The sequence below is a fragment of the Equus asinus genome, chromosome 12 (genome assembly GCF_041296235.1).
Source record: "Equus asinus isolate D_3611 breed Donkey chromosome 12, EquAss-T2T_v2, whole genome shotgun sequence".
Lineage (NCBI taxonomy): Eukaryota > Metazoa > Chordata > Mammalia > Perissodactyla > Equidae > Equus > Equus asinus.
Window position 1 is genome coordinate 1,070,553 of NC_091801.1, and position 15,795 is coordinate 1,086,347.

The 15,795-nt window shown below is 37.6% G+C and overlaps 1 protein-coding gene across 1 annotated transcript in view; it reads left to right on the top strand.

Annotated features, from left to right (window-relative positions):
* MMP16 (matrix metallopeptidase 16) overlaps nt 1–15,795 on the top strand; it is a 283,352-nt gene that overhangs the window by 131,396 nt on the left and 136,161 nt on the right. Inside the window, exons 2-3 of the mRNA XM_044780366.2 lie at nt 3,692–3,840; nt 13,865–13,987. Of these exons, the coding sequence (XP_044636301.1) occupies nt 3,692–3,840; nt 13,865–13,987 (272 nt within the window). The remainder of the gene's footprint in view (nt 1–3,691; nt 3,841–13,864; nt 13,988–15,795) is intronic.

Consider the following 15,795-nt stretch of genomic DNA (forward strand, 5'->3'; position numbering starts at 1 on the left):
TTTCCTCACAACTCTGACTGCTTAGATTTCACCTGCATTTTCAGTCTTTCCCCATTCCAAGGACAGATCTTAGCTGGGGCAGGACCAATTTCAAAAACTCAAAGCAATTAGTAAACATAAAGTAATAATATGACTTACTGAGCAAGAATTATGTTGGCAGCTTTATATATTCTCAATCCTTAAGTCAACCCTACAGATTCAATGTCATTTCCCCCAAATCCACACATGAGGAAATTACTCCTTAACTGCCTATTATATGCGTTTGAGAACAATGAAAAAACATCAAGGGAGAAACAATCTCAGGAGGCACATTTATTTCCAATCAGCCAGGAGAAGCAATATTTTAAAACAACGTTGAAATCAGGGACGTATTTCAAATAACAATATATGATCATGGATGTCTATGGTGTAGTCATTGAGGGATAAGGTGTACCTTCAAATATTACTTTGTAGATTTAATTTAATTTTTTATCAAATGAGATATTATGTTTGTAATTTAGTAGGAATAAAAGAGAGAGAGAGAAAGAAAAGTTTTCCTCTGTGTCACTTCCGTCATATCCCAATTTCCCAAATGTCCTCTTGGTCACTACTGTAGAATGATAAAGTGCTAAGGGACCTGCCTTGCTCTATTTGTACAATGAAATCAACATAAATCAAATACATCAACATAAATCAAATCATTCAATAGAAATAGGATGAGGCCACTTGTACCAGTGCCTCCTATACTCCTGTGATGGTTGTGGACCAGCCTTTGTGTCTGACCTTTGCTGTTTGTGGCTGACCTTCATTCACTGGTGACTTGAGTCGGTGTCCAGGAAGCACTACAGGTCTTGGCCACGGTGGTTTTCTACCATTGACTCTGAGCGTACAGTCCAGCCTGTGTTGGGCTGGTTTCACTTCACCACATTGACCAACTTAGTCTCCCCCAAGAAGCAGTGGCATCTCATTATTTAGGGCTATTTGGTACCGATTTTGTTCTCTGTCATTCCAAAAATGATCACTCTCAGAATTCTGTGGTCTCAACAGCTTAAAGGAAGTACCATAAAACAGAAACAAAAACGTGAAGAAGAAACCCCCTTGGTGACTAAGAGATTAAAGCAAGTATTTGTTTTCATCTGCAGTGTCTGTTTAGAGTATTATGAATGTAAAGAAGCATGGAGGATCAAATTAATACTTTACGTCATTGTACGTGTAAATACTTTCTTTTTACGTTGACCTGGAGGAAGCTTGTCTGCAGCAGTTTTTCTTCAATGGGAAATGTTATTGAGGGCTTGCTGGTTTCAGACTCTAACATGACACCCATACAGTCAGGCTTCATTTTCCACTATTCTGTGGAAAGATACATTAAAATTTCAGTTGAGAATTATTCTTGGTCAATTCTTGATGATGCTAGAGAACATTTATTGATTAATAAATAACAATGACATTAAGAAGGGTCAACTCAAGGTGAACCAGAATCTTAATAACATTGATTTATCAGAAAAAAAAAAGAAACTTTGACCATAAAATGGTAGATCTCATAGCTTTCTTGATATTTTACAATTAAAAAGAGTCACTCACTTTTCAATCATCTGGAAAAACAGGCCTCCATGACAAATGACATAATATAAAAGAGAACTTGAAGAAATATAACGATTCATTTTTTTATTATTCTAACTCATTTATTTGAAAGACTAAGACATAAATCAAATACGTATTTTTTAGAACATGCTATTTTTTTCGTTATGCACTTAAAATTTATAGTCTTTCTATTTGTATATAAATCATGGAGTTTATTAACATTTTTCTCTTTGCTGTCCTCATAAATGTGATTGCCAGTAGCTTAGCACCCATGAGTAACCTAGCAACAAGTCAGCTCTTGAGCAAGTAAGAAATGAATGCAAACAAATTGTTATGGAAAAAGAGAGTTCAGTTTCAGAATATTCGTGCATGTATATTGTTAAAAATAAAGATGAAATCTTCTAATTTCAGGGAAATTGCATGACAACAGGTGTTGAATTTCCTAGTAAATAATATATTGCCAGTGAAATCTTGTCTCCCTCATTCAGAAAAAAATGGGATCTATTTCAGACAGCAGCACTGTTGACTAGGTAACTGAATGTATGTGCGTTCCCTGGCAGCCTGCTCATTGCAGGTTAGATGAGAGGCGTGTCTTGGCGTGCTTCCACCGTGTGGTGGATGAGTTTACTAGATGGAGTCTCAGCAATAAACCTTCCTGACAGTGATGCATGGCTAATCTCTTGAATAGTTTTAGAATAAATGTTTTATTTTATGTTCAAGGGGTTGTGCTTATACCGCTGCACTTTTGTGGGAAGCGATTCCTTAGAAATACCACAAAAGATTCCACTATGGGTTTCACTTGTTAAGACTTTGATATATTTAATATTGGTTTCTTTTGGTGAAATCTAACTTCTGTATTTGCTGTTTATTTTCACTGAGAGAATAACTCTCTGATGTTGTAGTTGTAAGGTCATGATGGAAGTGTATCAGGTATTGGGGAAAAACGACGACTTCATAGGATCATCTTTTATATGAAGAATAGGCCCAAATAGGGAGGGGAATACATATTGGTTAATACTTTCCATTAAATAGCACAGCTTCTGTTCTGTGCCAGAGGCAGGATTGCTTGGCCTTTCTCAGTTCGACAGGTCGTTCACCACACTTCAAGAAATCTCAGAGCCCTAAGGAAGATTGAGGTAAGGGACAGCAGGAAGGGATATGAGCTAAACATACGATTGTGCATTTAAAATGAATGCATAGAATTATAAAAGTAGAAAGCGTCTGCTTCCTGGTGAAGATTTTTTTCCTTGAAATTCCCTGAGTTTGGGGTCACTTTTAAAATCTAACCGTTATTGACTCTGGATTGTTGCTGTAATCACGATTGGGGTGTGAGCTCTTCTTCAACATCGGTCTCTCACCATCCTCCCAGATCTCTCTTCCCTGGGGAAGAGGAGCATCAAAATCATGATATTTTTATTATTATTAAAGACAGGGTGAAATATAGTCAAGATAGCCCCATTTCATCTCTACGTGAAAAGTTGGGTTACTTAATTATTTAGATTGAAGTGAATCACCTTAAATAAAACAAAGAGTATTCTTTACGTGAGCCCAGTCGTGTGCCCTTGAAGACGTCTAGCTACAATTGGATGGACCAGTTGCATGGACCTTGTACCCAGAATGTCATGACAGAATAACCTGGTGTACATGTGATGGTGCCTCTCCTCACAGCTGTGGTCGCTGGTCAGTTGTTAGCAGAGTGACTTTCAGACGTGGCGTGTGCACCTTAATTTTCCTTCCAGCATAGGTGTCTCAGTGGGGTCAGATTGTTGACAAAGTCCCATCCTTTATTTTGGGAAGTTGAGTTTCTAGAGGACAGCGGTGATCTTATTTGTGATTTTATCCAGTATTTACTGTAGTGCGTCACAGCTGTAAGCTTGCAACAAATGATTCCTCTTTTTCTTTTCAGTTAGCTTTTGTAGGTATATTAGATGGATCCAGAACCACCACTGAAATTGCATCGCCATAACCTAAACGGCAGAATATGTGTCGAAAAGAGATCAAACACTTAAATAACGTATGCCCTTGTAGAGGAAATAAAGTTTAAAGACCTAATACAGGCATAAATCAGTTGCCGTAAAATTATTGTTAAAGCGTGAAGTCGATCTGAAAGCAACTGTGCTTGTTGTTGCAGGTTTGGTTACAAAAGTACGGCTACCTCCCGCCGACTGACCCCAGGATGTCGGTGCTGCGCTCTGCTGAGACCATGCAGTCCGCCCTGGCCGCCATGCAGCAGTTCTACGGCATCAACATGACGGGCAAAGTGGACAGAAACACCATCGAGTAAGTAACGGCGCCACGCCTTTCTTTCCTGGTCCTTGAGCCAAGCTACATAGTCTGGAAAATCTTTCAATGAACTCCAGCAGCCACAAAGGGACTTATTTGTCTCATGAACTTGTCTTTGGAATTTGACCTATTTTAACTCCACTCCTCTGAGATATCAAATTTGTCAAAGTCAGTCAGTAAGTTTACGGGAAAAGGAGAAGGAAATGGGACTGGATTGGGGGACAAAGACTGCAACTTATCGTTAAGGTTTTAGTCATTATATTATAAAAAGATAAAGCAAATAGGACCCCCCAGAATTGTCAAAGTCAAGTTTACTCACCTGACTTTAGCAACACATTCTCTAAATAGGAGCAAAAATACAAACAACGAGAATCAAAGTAAATGTACAGGTGAAGCCACTAGGATAGGGGTCACAGTTGGTGACGTGTCAGAGCTGGCATGTACGGCTGGGGAGAGGATATTGAGCACATCTCCTCCCTATTCAGTGACATCAGATCAGTTGCTTGAAATTGGCCAAAGTAGAAATATTGACACCAAGGAAAATGGGAACCAACACAAATCAGGGCTCTTTTTTGGAGGGAAGGTGTATCAGAGAGTCAGGTAAGACTGTCTTCTGAGTCTGTATGTGCCTCTTTGACAGATAAAATGCCCAATAAAGAGATACTGGTTGAATAAATAAATGAACGAATGATTGATGAATCAATCAATAAGATAAATATTACTAAAGAGTATAAATAAGCCCTTTGTTAATAAAAAATCAAAAGCAGAGACTTTTCAGTGAAAACTGCTCTCTGACTTAACGCATTTAGAGAGCTGTCACTAGTGGGTGTCGAACTGAGAAAGGCCAAGCAATCCTGCCTCTGGCACAGAACAGAAGCTGTGCTATTTAATGGAAAGTATTAACCAATATGTATTCCCCTCCCTATTTGGGCCTATTCTTCATATAAAAGATGATCCTATGAAGTCGTCGTTTTTCCCCAATACCTGATACACTTCCATCATGACCTTACAACTACAACATCAGAGAGTTATTCTCTCAGTGAAAATAAACAGCAAATACAGAAGTTAGATTTCACCAAAAGAAACCAATATTAAATATATCAAAGTCTTAACAAGTGAAACCCATAGTGGAATCTTTTGTGGTATTTCTAAGGAATCGCTTCCCACAAAAGTGCAGCGGTATAAGCACAACCCCTTGAACATAAAATAAAACATTTATTCTAAAACTATTCAAGAGATTAGCCATGCATCACTGTCAGGAAGGTTTATTGCTGAGACTCCATCTAGTAAACTCATCCACCACACGGTGGAAGCACGCCAAGACACGCCTCTCATCTAACCTGCAATGAGCAGGCTGCCAGGGAACGCACATACATTCAGTTACCTAGTCAACAGTGCTGCTGTCTGAAATAGATCCCAGAAGACAGTCTCTTCTTCACAGAATCTTCAAGTTAACTGTGCAGCTAAATAAGTTACAAATCGCTTTACCACAGGCACCCCGTAAGTTTCATGACATTAATAAAAAGCGTTATTATTTCTGGACAACAAATGAAGAAGTGATTAATTTCTTCAGTGCAAAGGAGAATCATTTGTATTTGAGTCCTTGATACTCAACAAAATAAATCTGCTTCAATATCTCATATGATCATCACACGTCAACCCCGCATGGTAGGAAGACAAGGATACGTTTCTCTCTCTACTTTTTCAAATAAAGAAGCTGAAAGTCAAAGGCTGAGTGAAGTGCAGAGTAGTTGCGGAATCCAGGTCTTTTGATGTTTAGTCGGGGAACTTTCTACTAGACAGGAGCCCCCCCCCCTTTTCCGCGGGAGATGTGTTCCAAGCCCCCAGCGAAGCCTGAATCCATGGATAGCACCTAACCCTGTACATAGTGTTTTTTCCTATACATCTATACCTATGATAAAGTCTAATTTACAAATTAGACACAGTAAGAGATTAACTACAATAACTGATAATAAAGTTGGCTTTGGGGCCATTATTAAGTAAAATAAGCGTTACTTGAACACAGGCACTGCGATACCCTGACAGTCGACCTCATAACAGAGTTGGCTACTAAGTGACTAACGGTGGGTAGGGGAGCATATCAGTGTGGATACGCTGGACAAAGGGTGACTCACGGCCCTGGCAGGATAGAGCAGGATGGGGCAGGACGGCTGAAGATTTCTTCACACTACTCTGAATGGCCTGCATTTTTCAACTTATGAATTGTTTCTTTCTGGAATTTTCCACGTAATATTTTTGAACTGTGTTGACCTCCAGTAGCTGAAACTGTGGAAAGCAAAACCATGGATAAAGGCAGACTATATGGCTTGCTGTGTACCTCGAGAAATGACATGTTTATTTTTCTTTTTAAACCTTAAATATCTGAGATATCTGGGCTCAGACATATATAATTAATTCTTACATTTTAAACGAATGTATAATTTTAAAATTATATTTTATCTTCTAATACAGCATATTAGTCATACTGTTTCTATTTCATCAAGACAGGAAAGCATATAATAAAGGCTTGAAGATTAAATGTCAAAGCAGTTTGAGAAAATAAATACATTACCTCTTCTAGCATTTTCGAGAGACGTATAAATGTTAATTTTGGTCAACATCTGGGAAAACAGAGTCAAGAAGTAGCATAATGCATTCTGCAGGAGTGAGAAACTTGTTATGAATATTGGGAAGAGAATTTGAATATTTTGGACTTGCTGCCCTCTAGTCATTGCAGTTCTCTCTGAATAGTCGACTATCAAATGTTCATTTTAAGTCATAATAAATTTCTTGTCCTAAATAAAAATAGTTTTAAATTAGTAAGCAAAACCTCCAGCAAGTCCTGTATTTTATCGCTGTGTATAGTACAGAATTCCATTTAAATTGTGCTGTTCGTCCCAACGTTTTTACAAAGTATTCTGGACAGCCTTCTTGTTCCCTAATGCGGAGCTGTTATCTTCTGAACCACTTTCTTAGAAAATATGACACAATTTTACAAAATACAATAAATTGAGAGCTTGAGAAACAAATTACTTTAAATCTGCTTGCTACCAGATATTAAATTAATAAAGTAGAGCTCTATGGAAGGTGGCAGCTGTGTGTCCCTCCAGTTTTGAGGGCTCCTGCTGGTTTTGGAAGGATTCAAGGTGAATAGCTCTGATTTCCTAAAATAGTTGGGAAAAGGTCTCTGTCAGGAGCTGACGGAAGAGGAATGTGTGCAGGATTGTTTGAGGCCATCCTGTGGAAAGGGGTCTGCAGAGTTTGTGGTGGTTGTCTGGCAGAACGACATAAAGATGCAGGGTGTAGAGGACGACTCGGTCTTTTTCTGGCCTGCAGTGGCTCAGATTCAGACCAGGAGAAATGACTGTGTCTGTGTGTCGGAGCTGAAGTAGGATTTCCGTGAATTATAGCGACAGAGAGAAAAAAGAAAAAAAACAAAACATATAGGCAGTCTTTAATATAAGCCGACCTGTTTTTTGTTTTGCTTTAACAAAAGCTTGCTCTAATTCAGTTTTTTGGAATTGGATCTTTCCCTTTAAAGGGAGTGTTATACCTGGTAGTTATTTCTAGGTGAACCCACCAAAGCTTTGCTAAATCTTCGTCATTTTCTCCTCCTGGACTGCCACGCTCCCTCTGTCCTGTGTGTCACTTTCTTTGTCACTCATGCTGGAAACTCTGTGGCTTCATTTGCATCCCAGCTGTTTTCATCCGCTGCTGCATCCCCAGTCTCGAGGTATCGTTGCGCAGGGTGCACAGCTCAAATACTGTAGTGTTCTTGTGAGTGGAATCCTATAATCATGCTACTCAAGCAACTGTCTGTGCTTCCACAATCTCAAATGCATGTGTGGTGACAATCCAGGCTGAAATCGCACTCTGTTATTTTGCTTAGTCAAATTATAAGGTATGAATTTTTCTCTAAGCCTTATTACATAAAATATGGATGGCAATCACAGACCTAAAATTATTCCTCAGTATTAAAATAATAGCTTAGGATTCATTTGCTGCGAATGCTATAAACTTTTATGCAATTTTAGACTCTTATCCAAATCAGTTGTTTTTAAATTAAATAATTGTATCCTCCTTTGGCAGAGAGATATTTGGTGGGTTCAATCTATAATTCTTGGGTAATTACAAGTAATGATGCCAATTGTGGTAATCCCTATATTATGTTGAAGAAACTACTCATTTTCAAGCAACAATTTTAGGTATTAAGTTAAATGGCGTATTGTATTGCTTTTGTATTAATTAGCATTGGTATTGGAGAGATAGTAATAAATACTTACCCGCCCCCCATCTGACATGAGCTTGTTATCCTGTGTTGCAGTGCTTCTTTTAAATTACGGTTTGCTTAGCTAATTTTTGCAAGCAAGCTCACTTAACTTCCTTAATAAGTGGAGGAAGCTACGTTATGCATAGAAAAGACATATTTAGCAAGGACAGAAAGGATAACAAGGCGATAATGAAAATGAGTCTGATATGATTTTATAATGTTAATAGTAAGTATTTTTTAGTTTATCTTTTATGTGTGCTGAATATACCAGTGATACTCAAGCCCTGTAACCTTATAGGGCGGGTCAGTCCTCGTTCTAGGAGCTGCATTAGGATGGTCCATACTACACGAGCGGAACCTCAGATTCCCACTCTGAAAGCTTAAACACGAGCTGACACTAACCGAGCTTTTGTTCACCTTGCAGATCATGGAAGCTTAATACATTTATTCTCTGTGCTTGGGTTTTTAAGTACTTTAACTTTGCAATTTCAGCCTTGTGAATAACTTGTGTGTCCATGTTGGCAGCTGATGAATTGATAAAAAATGAATCTCTGGACCAGAGCGAGCTGCCAGCCTGTCTACATTTTGAGCCCTAAGTTAATTTACATTTAAAAGATCTTCTTCACAACTGTTGGTTGGCTTTATAAATACAAACAAAATGTAAGGATTTTTAAAGTAATACAAAATATATATATGTTTAGGGGCTGGCCCCATGGCTGAGTGGTTAAAGTTCACGGGTTTGGATCCCAGGCCTGGACCTAGACTGCTCATCAGCCATGCTGTGGTGGTGACCCACATAGAAAATAGAGGAAGCTGGGCACCAATGTTAGCTCAGGGCTAATCTTCCTCAGCAAAAAAAGGAGGAAGATTGGCAATAGATGTTAGCTCAAAGCAAATCTTCCTCAACAACAACAACAAAAAAAGCATATTTAAAATTTTTTGGAAAGAACTCTTGGAACAAATAAATATAAATATAATAAATATAAATATAAAGTATATTTATATGTTCATAAATATAAATATAAAAATAAATATAAATAGTAGGTATTATTCTTATCTTTCATTAGAACTTGGAAAAGTCTTTAGGGTAGAAACCTAATATATTACGCTGATGAACATTTTTCTAAGATTTCTAATTCATAAGGCATAAGATATATTTTTGTGAGTCATTTTTATTCTCTTGGTAAAGTAGGTATATGTACACAGGGTCACTGTGTGGCACAGCTCTGACCCAAAGGGCAGCATTTCCATTGTACTACAGCTTGAAGGCACCCCTTGGAGTCATGCAGTGGGGAGCCCTATATGTTTGACATGAATGCCCAACTCATTAAAAGTTTTTTTTTTTTACTGAAGCGAATGGATACTGTTTCCTTGGTGGCTCTTAGCATTACTGTAAACTCATTTAGAAGCTTGTGGCTACTTTATTTACATAAAACAGACAATAGTGTATCTGTGGGTATCTTTATTAATCAAAATACCGGGAACATCCTGTTATAAATAACAAAGTGCTTCATGTTAACATATGGGTCAAGGTGAACTGAAACCCCTTGATATGCTGCTGTCTGCTGCCACTGCTGCTGCCACTGCCACTGATACAAGCACTTTCTGATATCTGTGAAATAACAGTAATTATTATCATTATAAGTTAATAACAGTAGCAGTTACTCTCTGCCAGGCACTGTTCTGTTTCATGTGATTAATTTAATCCTCACAATAACTCCGTAATATTATTGCTTCATTTTATAGATGGGGAAACTGAGGAATGGAAAGAAACAGTAGCCTGACAGGTGTCACAAGGCTAGTGAGCCAGTGGAGCGAGGCTGGGAACCCCGGCAATCTGGCTCTAGACCCCTCTCCCAATTTTTACAATATAACTCCTCCCAAGAGTACTGAGTTTAGATATTTTTCCTTTTTAAGTTAATTTAAATGAAGACATTAATGATCTGCCCGACTAATTTAAAAACGCTCTGGGTTCTAAACAGCTAAATCAATGCTGTGTATCAGTATTTATGACAATTGAGGCGGTGCCATCATTTACACCTTGAAATTACAAAATGCCTTTCTTGTAGCTCACCCCTCCCCCAGTGCCCATTCCCCATGTTTGCTTTCAAATGTCAACTTAAAATGCTTAGCAAATGAAGAGAAGCATAGGTATGTGAGCTGCGTGTTGACACACTGAAAAATAAATATAGTTTACCCAAAAATTGTAGGAGAAAGAACCTGTTTAGGAAATGGAATAATTTAAATGTTTGGAGTCACATAGTTTAGCTCAGAGACTACACGTCATATTCAGTCTCATGGTATGCTTTGATCATATTTTGGGATTTTCCATATTTTGATAAATATGACCTGCTAATACCTCTGAGCCAGAATATCTGGATGCAGACATTGGTGAAGTTAACCTAGAGTGCTCTCAATCTGACCAACCCTCATTATGGGTTTTTTGCATTAAATTATTAGTTGATAATAGATTATGCCTGTTTATATGTTTATTTATTACGCTTAAGGCATCTACTTTATGATTTAGTTCTTTATAAAGTTTCTGCACAACCTCCATGCAGTGAGCTTTTGTTCAAGGCACAAGCTGTAGGTTACCAAGTCTCTGGAATCATGTAGGATAGTGGGGTAGATTGGTGTGCAAAGACAGACGTGCAGACTTCCCTCATTTCTTCCTCATTGGCGACTTCCCCGGGCTCTGACCCCGCACTGGGCTCTCTGGCCTGATTTGCAGGCCGGTGGAAGATAGAGACAGACATAGATGAACTGGAGCGCGCAGTGTAATGCCCGCTGTCTTGGGGTGGTAGACTCACCTATGTGAGTTGAATGATGATGGTGACCAGGATTCTCGGTGTGAACAAGGAGGAAAAGGTATCCAGACGGAGGTCACTGTCTGCAAAGGCAGAAGGAGGTTTGATTCTGTAGGAACCTGCGTGGATTTTGGGAAGAAGGTGGACCGGGGACATCTCACCAAGCAGGCCTGAATCTGATTCTTTCCTTAGAAGCATTTCATGCTCAGAACATGCAAAGAAAACGTCTGTGCTTTGGGAAGATTTACCTGGAGGAGTGAGAAGGAGGCCCTGGTGAGAGTGAGAGACACAGGAGGAACTTGGAGCAGGAGAAACTGCATCGTAGTTGACTGGACGTGGGGAGAGAGGCGCAGTGGCTACCTGGGGGCCTGGCTTGGGCTTAGAAAGCTGTTCAGATTTCCAGCTAAGTTAAGGCATTAGAGGAACTGGTGCAAGTTTGGGGAAGGAAAATCACAATTTTGTTTTTATTATGTGTAAAATTAGAGATGATGACAGGATATCTAGATGGACATGTGAGGGCACTTAACCCAGTATGTCGTGATTTTTGTTCACCATTCCCGTCTCACCTGCAGACTGTGAGCTCAAGAAGGATCCCTTGCCTTGTTCATCTGTTTATCCACACTCTTTTTTATATCTCTCAGCATGTTCTAAAAGCTCAAAAAGTTTGTAGGATGAATGGATCAGGATAGAGTAAGTAAATAAATGAACATATAGTTGGAACATAAGGAAAAAATTATATAAAGTGGCAAAAGCCCATGAAATACATAAGGAATTCAGCAGATAGTTTTCAGCACAGGAATCTAATATTTATTTCTAAAAACCCCATCCTTTGGAAGATGCAATGCTTCACTGAGAAAACTTTTACTAGATTCAACATATGCATGACTTAAAACGGAAATTTGTATTAATGAATTTAAACTTCTTTCAATAGCATCCTTCATCTTTTAATTTTATGGATTATTAAAGTAATTTTAGAGAATATAGCCTGATTGAAAATGCATTTCATCCCAATAATAGTTAATTCTGTTTTGTCAAATTTTATCCCACTATCCATTTCAAAATTATTTCTCCTCCCAGAGTGCTTACTTAAATATTTTTCTTAGCTAAATGTAAGTGTAACCACATCCCACAGTAAGTAAATTTATTCATAATTTAATAATTATGTATTGTTTATTCTCTCAGTAATTTCAGGGAGGTGAGGGTAAGTACCTGCCTTAGGAATATTGTAATTTTTGTTGAGAATATAATTAATGAAATACTCATATGTAAAAGCCACTTAAATCCTAATAAGTCCTCCATTAATGCTTAATATTTGCTAGCTAAATATATCTAGATCCAATAATATACAATAAAAAGTAATGACTTTTCATTAAAACATTTCATTAAAAATTCATATTCAATGAATATCTTTTGTATGCCGGGGTTGTCCAACGTAGTAGGAGTGTGTGGATAGATCCTCTGCCCTTGACTGTTTTATGGTCCAGTGAAATATCTCTCAAATTTGCTGGCTTAGGAATGCCATGGGAGTCTTAGTTGGAAATAAGAGGGCTCCAGTCTCAACTCCAGAGATTTTAATTCCATAGGTCTCAATAGCTCCTAGGAGTAAGCATTTCAAGACGTCTCATTTGGTTTGGAGATTTTAATAAGGGAAAGAGTGATTTTCTGAAGTAACCTACAATGCACTATAAACCAGGATGGACTATGTTAAGTCTGATAGCTACAAGGTCTACCTCATTACTAGGGGCAGAATAAAAAAGGAGAAATTTATAAGATGCACTGGAAAAGCGTCATCTCTCCTAAAAAGCAAAAGTCATGATTTCATTGTTGCATGAAGTTATTCTTGTGTTTGTAAAAGCTGATTAACTCATTTATCCATGTAACGTGTAAACTATTTTATTCATTTTCACAAAATGGACATCTTTAGATAGTCATATATACAGTCAATTATTTTCCATTTAAAAAGTATAGAAATTGTCACATATCTGTTAAAATACAGCAAAAATGGTTTCATTTCTCATTTCCTCTTTCTGAAGCATGCAGGACCATGAAAATTCTGCATTAGCTTTGTAATTGTTCAAGTAAATGGGCCAATGAATGGTAAAGCTATCTTATGAGTCTCTAAAGACAAACTACTCAAAATCATGAAAGTCTTTGTTCTTCGACAAGAAGCAGAACTGCACAGAAAACGTGACAACAGACAAATGAGACCCTCCCGAACAGGAGTTTGATGACTGTGGCTATATAAGTGTTAACAGTTAATAAGTCAAAAGCAGCATTTCATTTTCTCAATAGATATGTTAAACCTCATATCCAGAAAAGAAATAGATTTCTTAAGCATTGAATTTGGTTATTATTAAAGATTCAAAGCAAATGGTCGTGACTTGGAAATTGGGGTAATGATCTAAGTGAAAAGTAGAAAAAAGTGGAGTAAGGCAAATGGCGTTTAAACAAACACTGTATGTCTGTGTCAGCCGGAAGAGTCGCATGTACCCTTGTGACTCCCGGAATTGAAGGTCACTTTAATAGATTTCAAGAATTGTTGGATGCTAAAGCTGGAAGAGACCTTAGTCAACGTTTATTCTAAAAAGTCTCATTTTATGAATTAGACTAGAGATTAATGACTTGTCCAAGGTCATGTTAAGGTCTTGGTAACAGCAGATTCTAGTTAGACGCTTAAGGATACCTCAGTCTCCAGTTAGCTCAAAAAGAAATAGAGAGATAAAAATTATCTAAAGGATCTGAGTTGTAAACTGTTGGTTCTTGATCATTCAGGGAAATAATATGCTTTCTACTTAGATTCAAATTGCAAGAAAATCGACAGTTTTCTCCTTTATGTTTTCTCATTTGTATTATCACTGTCATAGATTAACTTCTTACTTGATTTCCTTTTGAAATTAATGATTAGGGTTGTTGGTAAATAACTGGAAAATACTGCTTTTTGCAGCTGGATGAAGAAACCTCGATGTGGTGTACCTGACCAGACAAGAGGTAGCTCGAAATTTAATATTCGTCGAAAGCGATATGCATTAACAGGACAGAAGTGGCAGCACAAACACATCACTTACAGGTATAAGAACTAATAACGCATTACCGTTTCTTCCATTTTTTCACAACTGTTTATTTTGACATTTTGTTTTGATATCTTTTGCACGTTGACTAGGTGGTGACCTATAGTGATAAAATGTTAACATAAGGAACCAAAAACTGCAATTGAGGAGAGAATACGTTGTCCATTTGAGGGCCTTGTAGACATTCCTTGAAATACCGGTCTCTTTTGTCGACTAATTCTTCCAGCTTCTTGAAGGAATGCCAGTATTCTGAGCGACTGTCAGATGAGTGTTCTAACACATTGCATTCTTTAACAAGTGTTCATAATCTAAAAAGTAATCAAATAATAAAGTCTACAAATAATTGTCATTTAGACAAAATGTCTTCAAACCTACTAATTAACTTTTAGTATCAGTCCAACCATTTTACTTTCTATCTTTTTGGCAACAATGCAAATGAATCATCCTTTCTTCTTTTGTCTTCGATGAAGGATGCCCAAGAGATGCAAGTGTCTTCCAACCTGGAGAGACAGTTGCTGCTAATGGAGGTGTTCATATTTATTCATTAATTCATTGAACAACTGTTTATGGAGTCCCATTTTGAACAAAGAACAGTGCTAGGCACTGGGGATATAGCAATAAATAAAACATGGGGCGTCATTTATCCTCATAGAATTTACAGTCATTCGGAGACGTTGAACAATCATATAAATGTGATGCCTGTTACGAAAGGGAAGGAACAAGATGTGAGAGAAATACACACCGGGATCATCCAACCCACTCTAGAAAAGCAGGGAAGCTCTCCCCCAAAGAAATGACCTTTCAGCTAAGCCAGGAAGACAAAGAACTTGTTAGACCAAAGGCCAGGGAGAAGATGGGTGCTCTCAGGGAGAGGGTGGGTTGTAAAGAACCATCACTGTCGAAATACATGAATAGAGGAAAGAAATTTATTATTATTATTCTTTGTATGAATAACCTTTCATATATGCTCAAAGATAAAATTAAGAACTCAGTGTATTGACCTTTTATCTCTATATCTGGAATGTGCCACATGAACTTGGTTGTTTGGGGAATACTTTTCACTGGTTTTTTTGTCTTCTTATACTAATCCTCCCAGATAGCATGTTCCTAGATTATTGATTTATGAAACTTATTTCAACTATTTCTGTAAATAAGAGAAATCTAAGAGGAAGCAGTTTTAGGCCAAGCCTATGGAGTTGGTATTGATGGTCATTTAAATTTGTTCACAAGTTTTTTTACTTCACAAGCTTGTTTTGCCGTCTCTGCAATCCACACTTCTAAAATACAGCTAAGCAAGTATGACGTCAATAAATTAATATGGAAGACAGTTTGTATTTTCCCAATAACTGGGAATACCCATGTCTCTTATTCAGTAAGCCCTCTTTTTATAAGTGAATTAGTTAGCAAATAGTGCTTATTGAGCAGAAAAATTGGATAGACCTTGAAAAGTATTCCTAGACTTTGGTGAAGAACGACGGAAAGAAATTCCTTTTCTGGCCAGATGGCAATGTAAATGCTGTAAACCACTCTCCTGATTGAAGAAAAATCTAGATAAGAGACATTAATAAATTAAAGTAAAGAAATTAAAATATATCTAGAGGTGAAACCAAAGGAAAGAATCTATAAAACCCAAGAGTTAAGGGAAGGCAGGAAGTTTAGGAAGTATGTGAGCTTGCAGGTCAAGTGTAGACACACTGAACTGTCTTGAAAGTAATCTGGAGTGTTAAAGAGAAGCTCTGTAGGAGCACCTTGATACATACAAGGACCTTTGACATCATTTTATGATAACTAGGAATGAAAGCAAAGG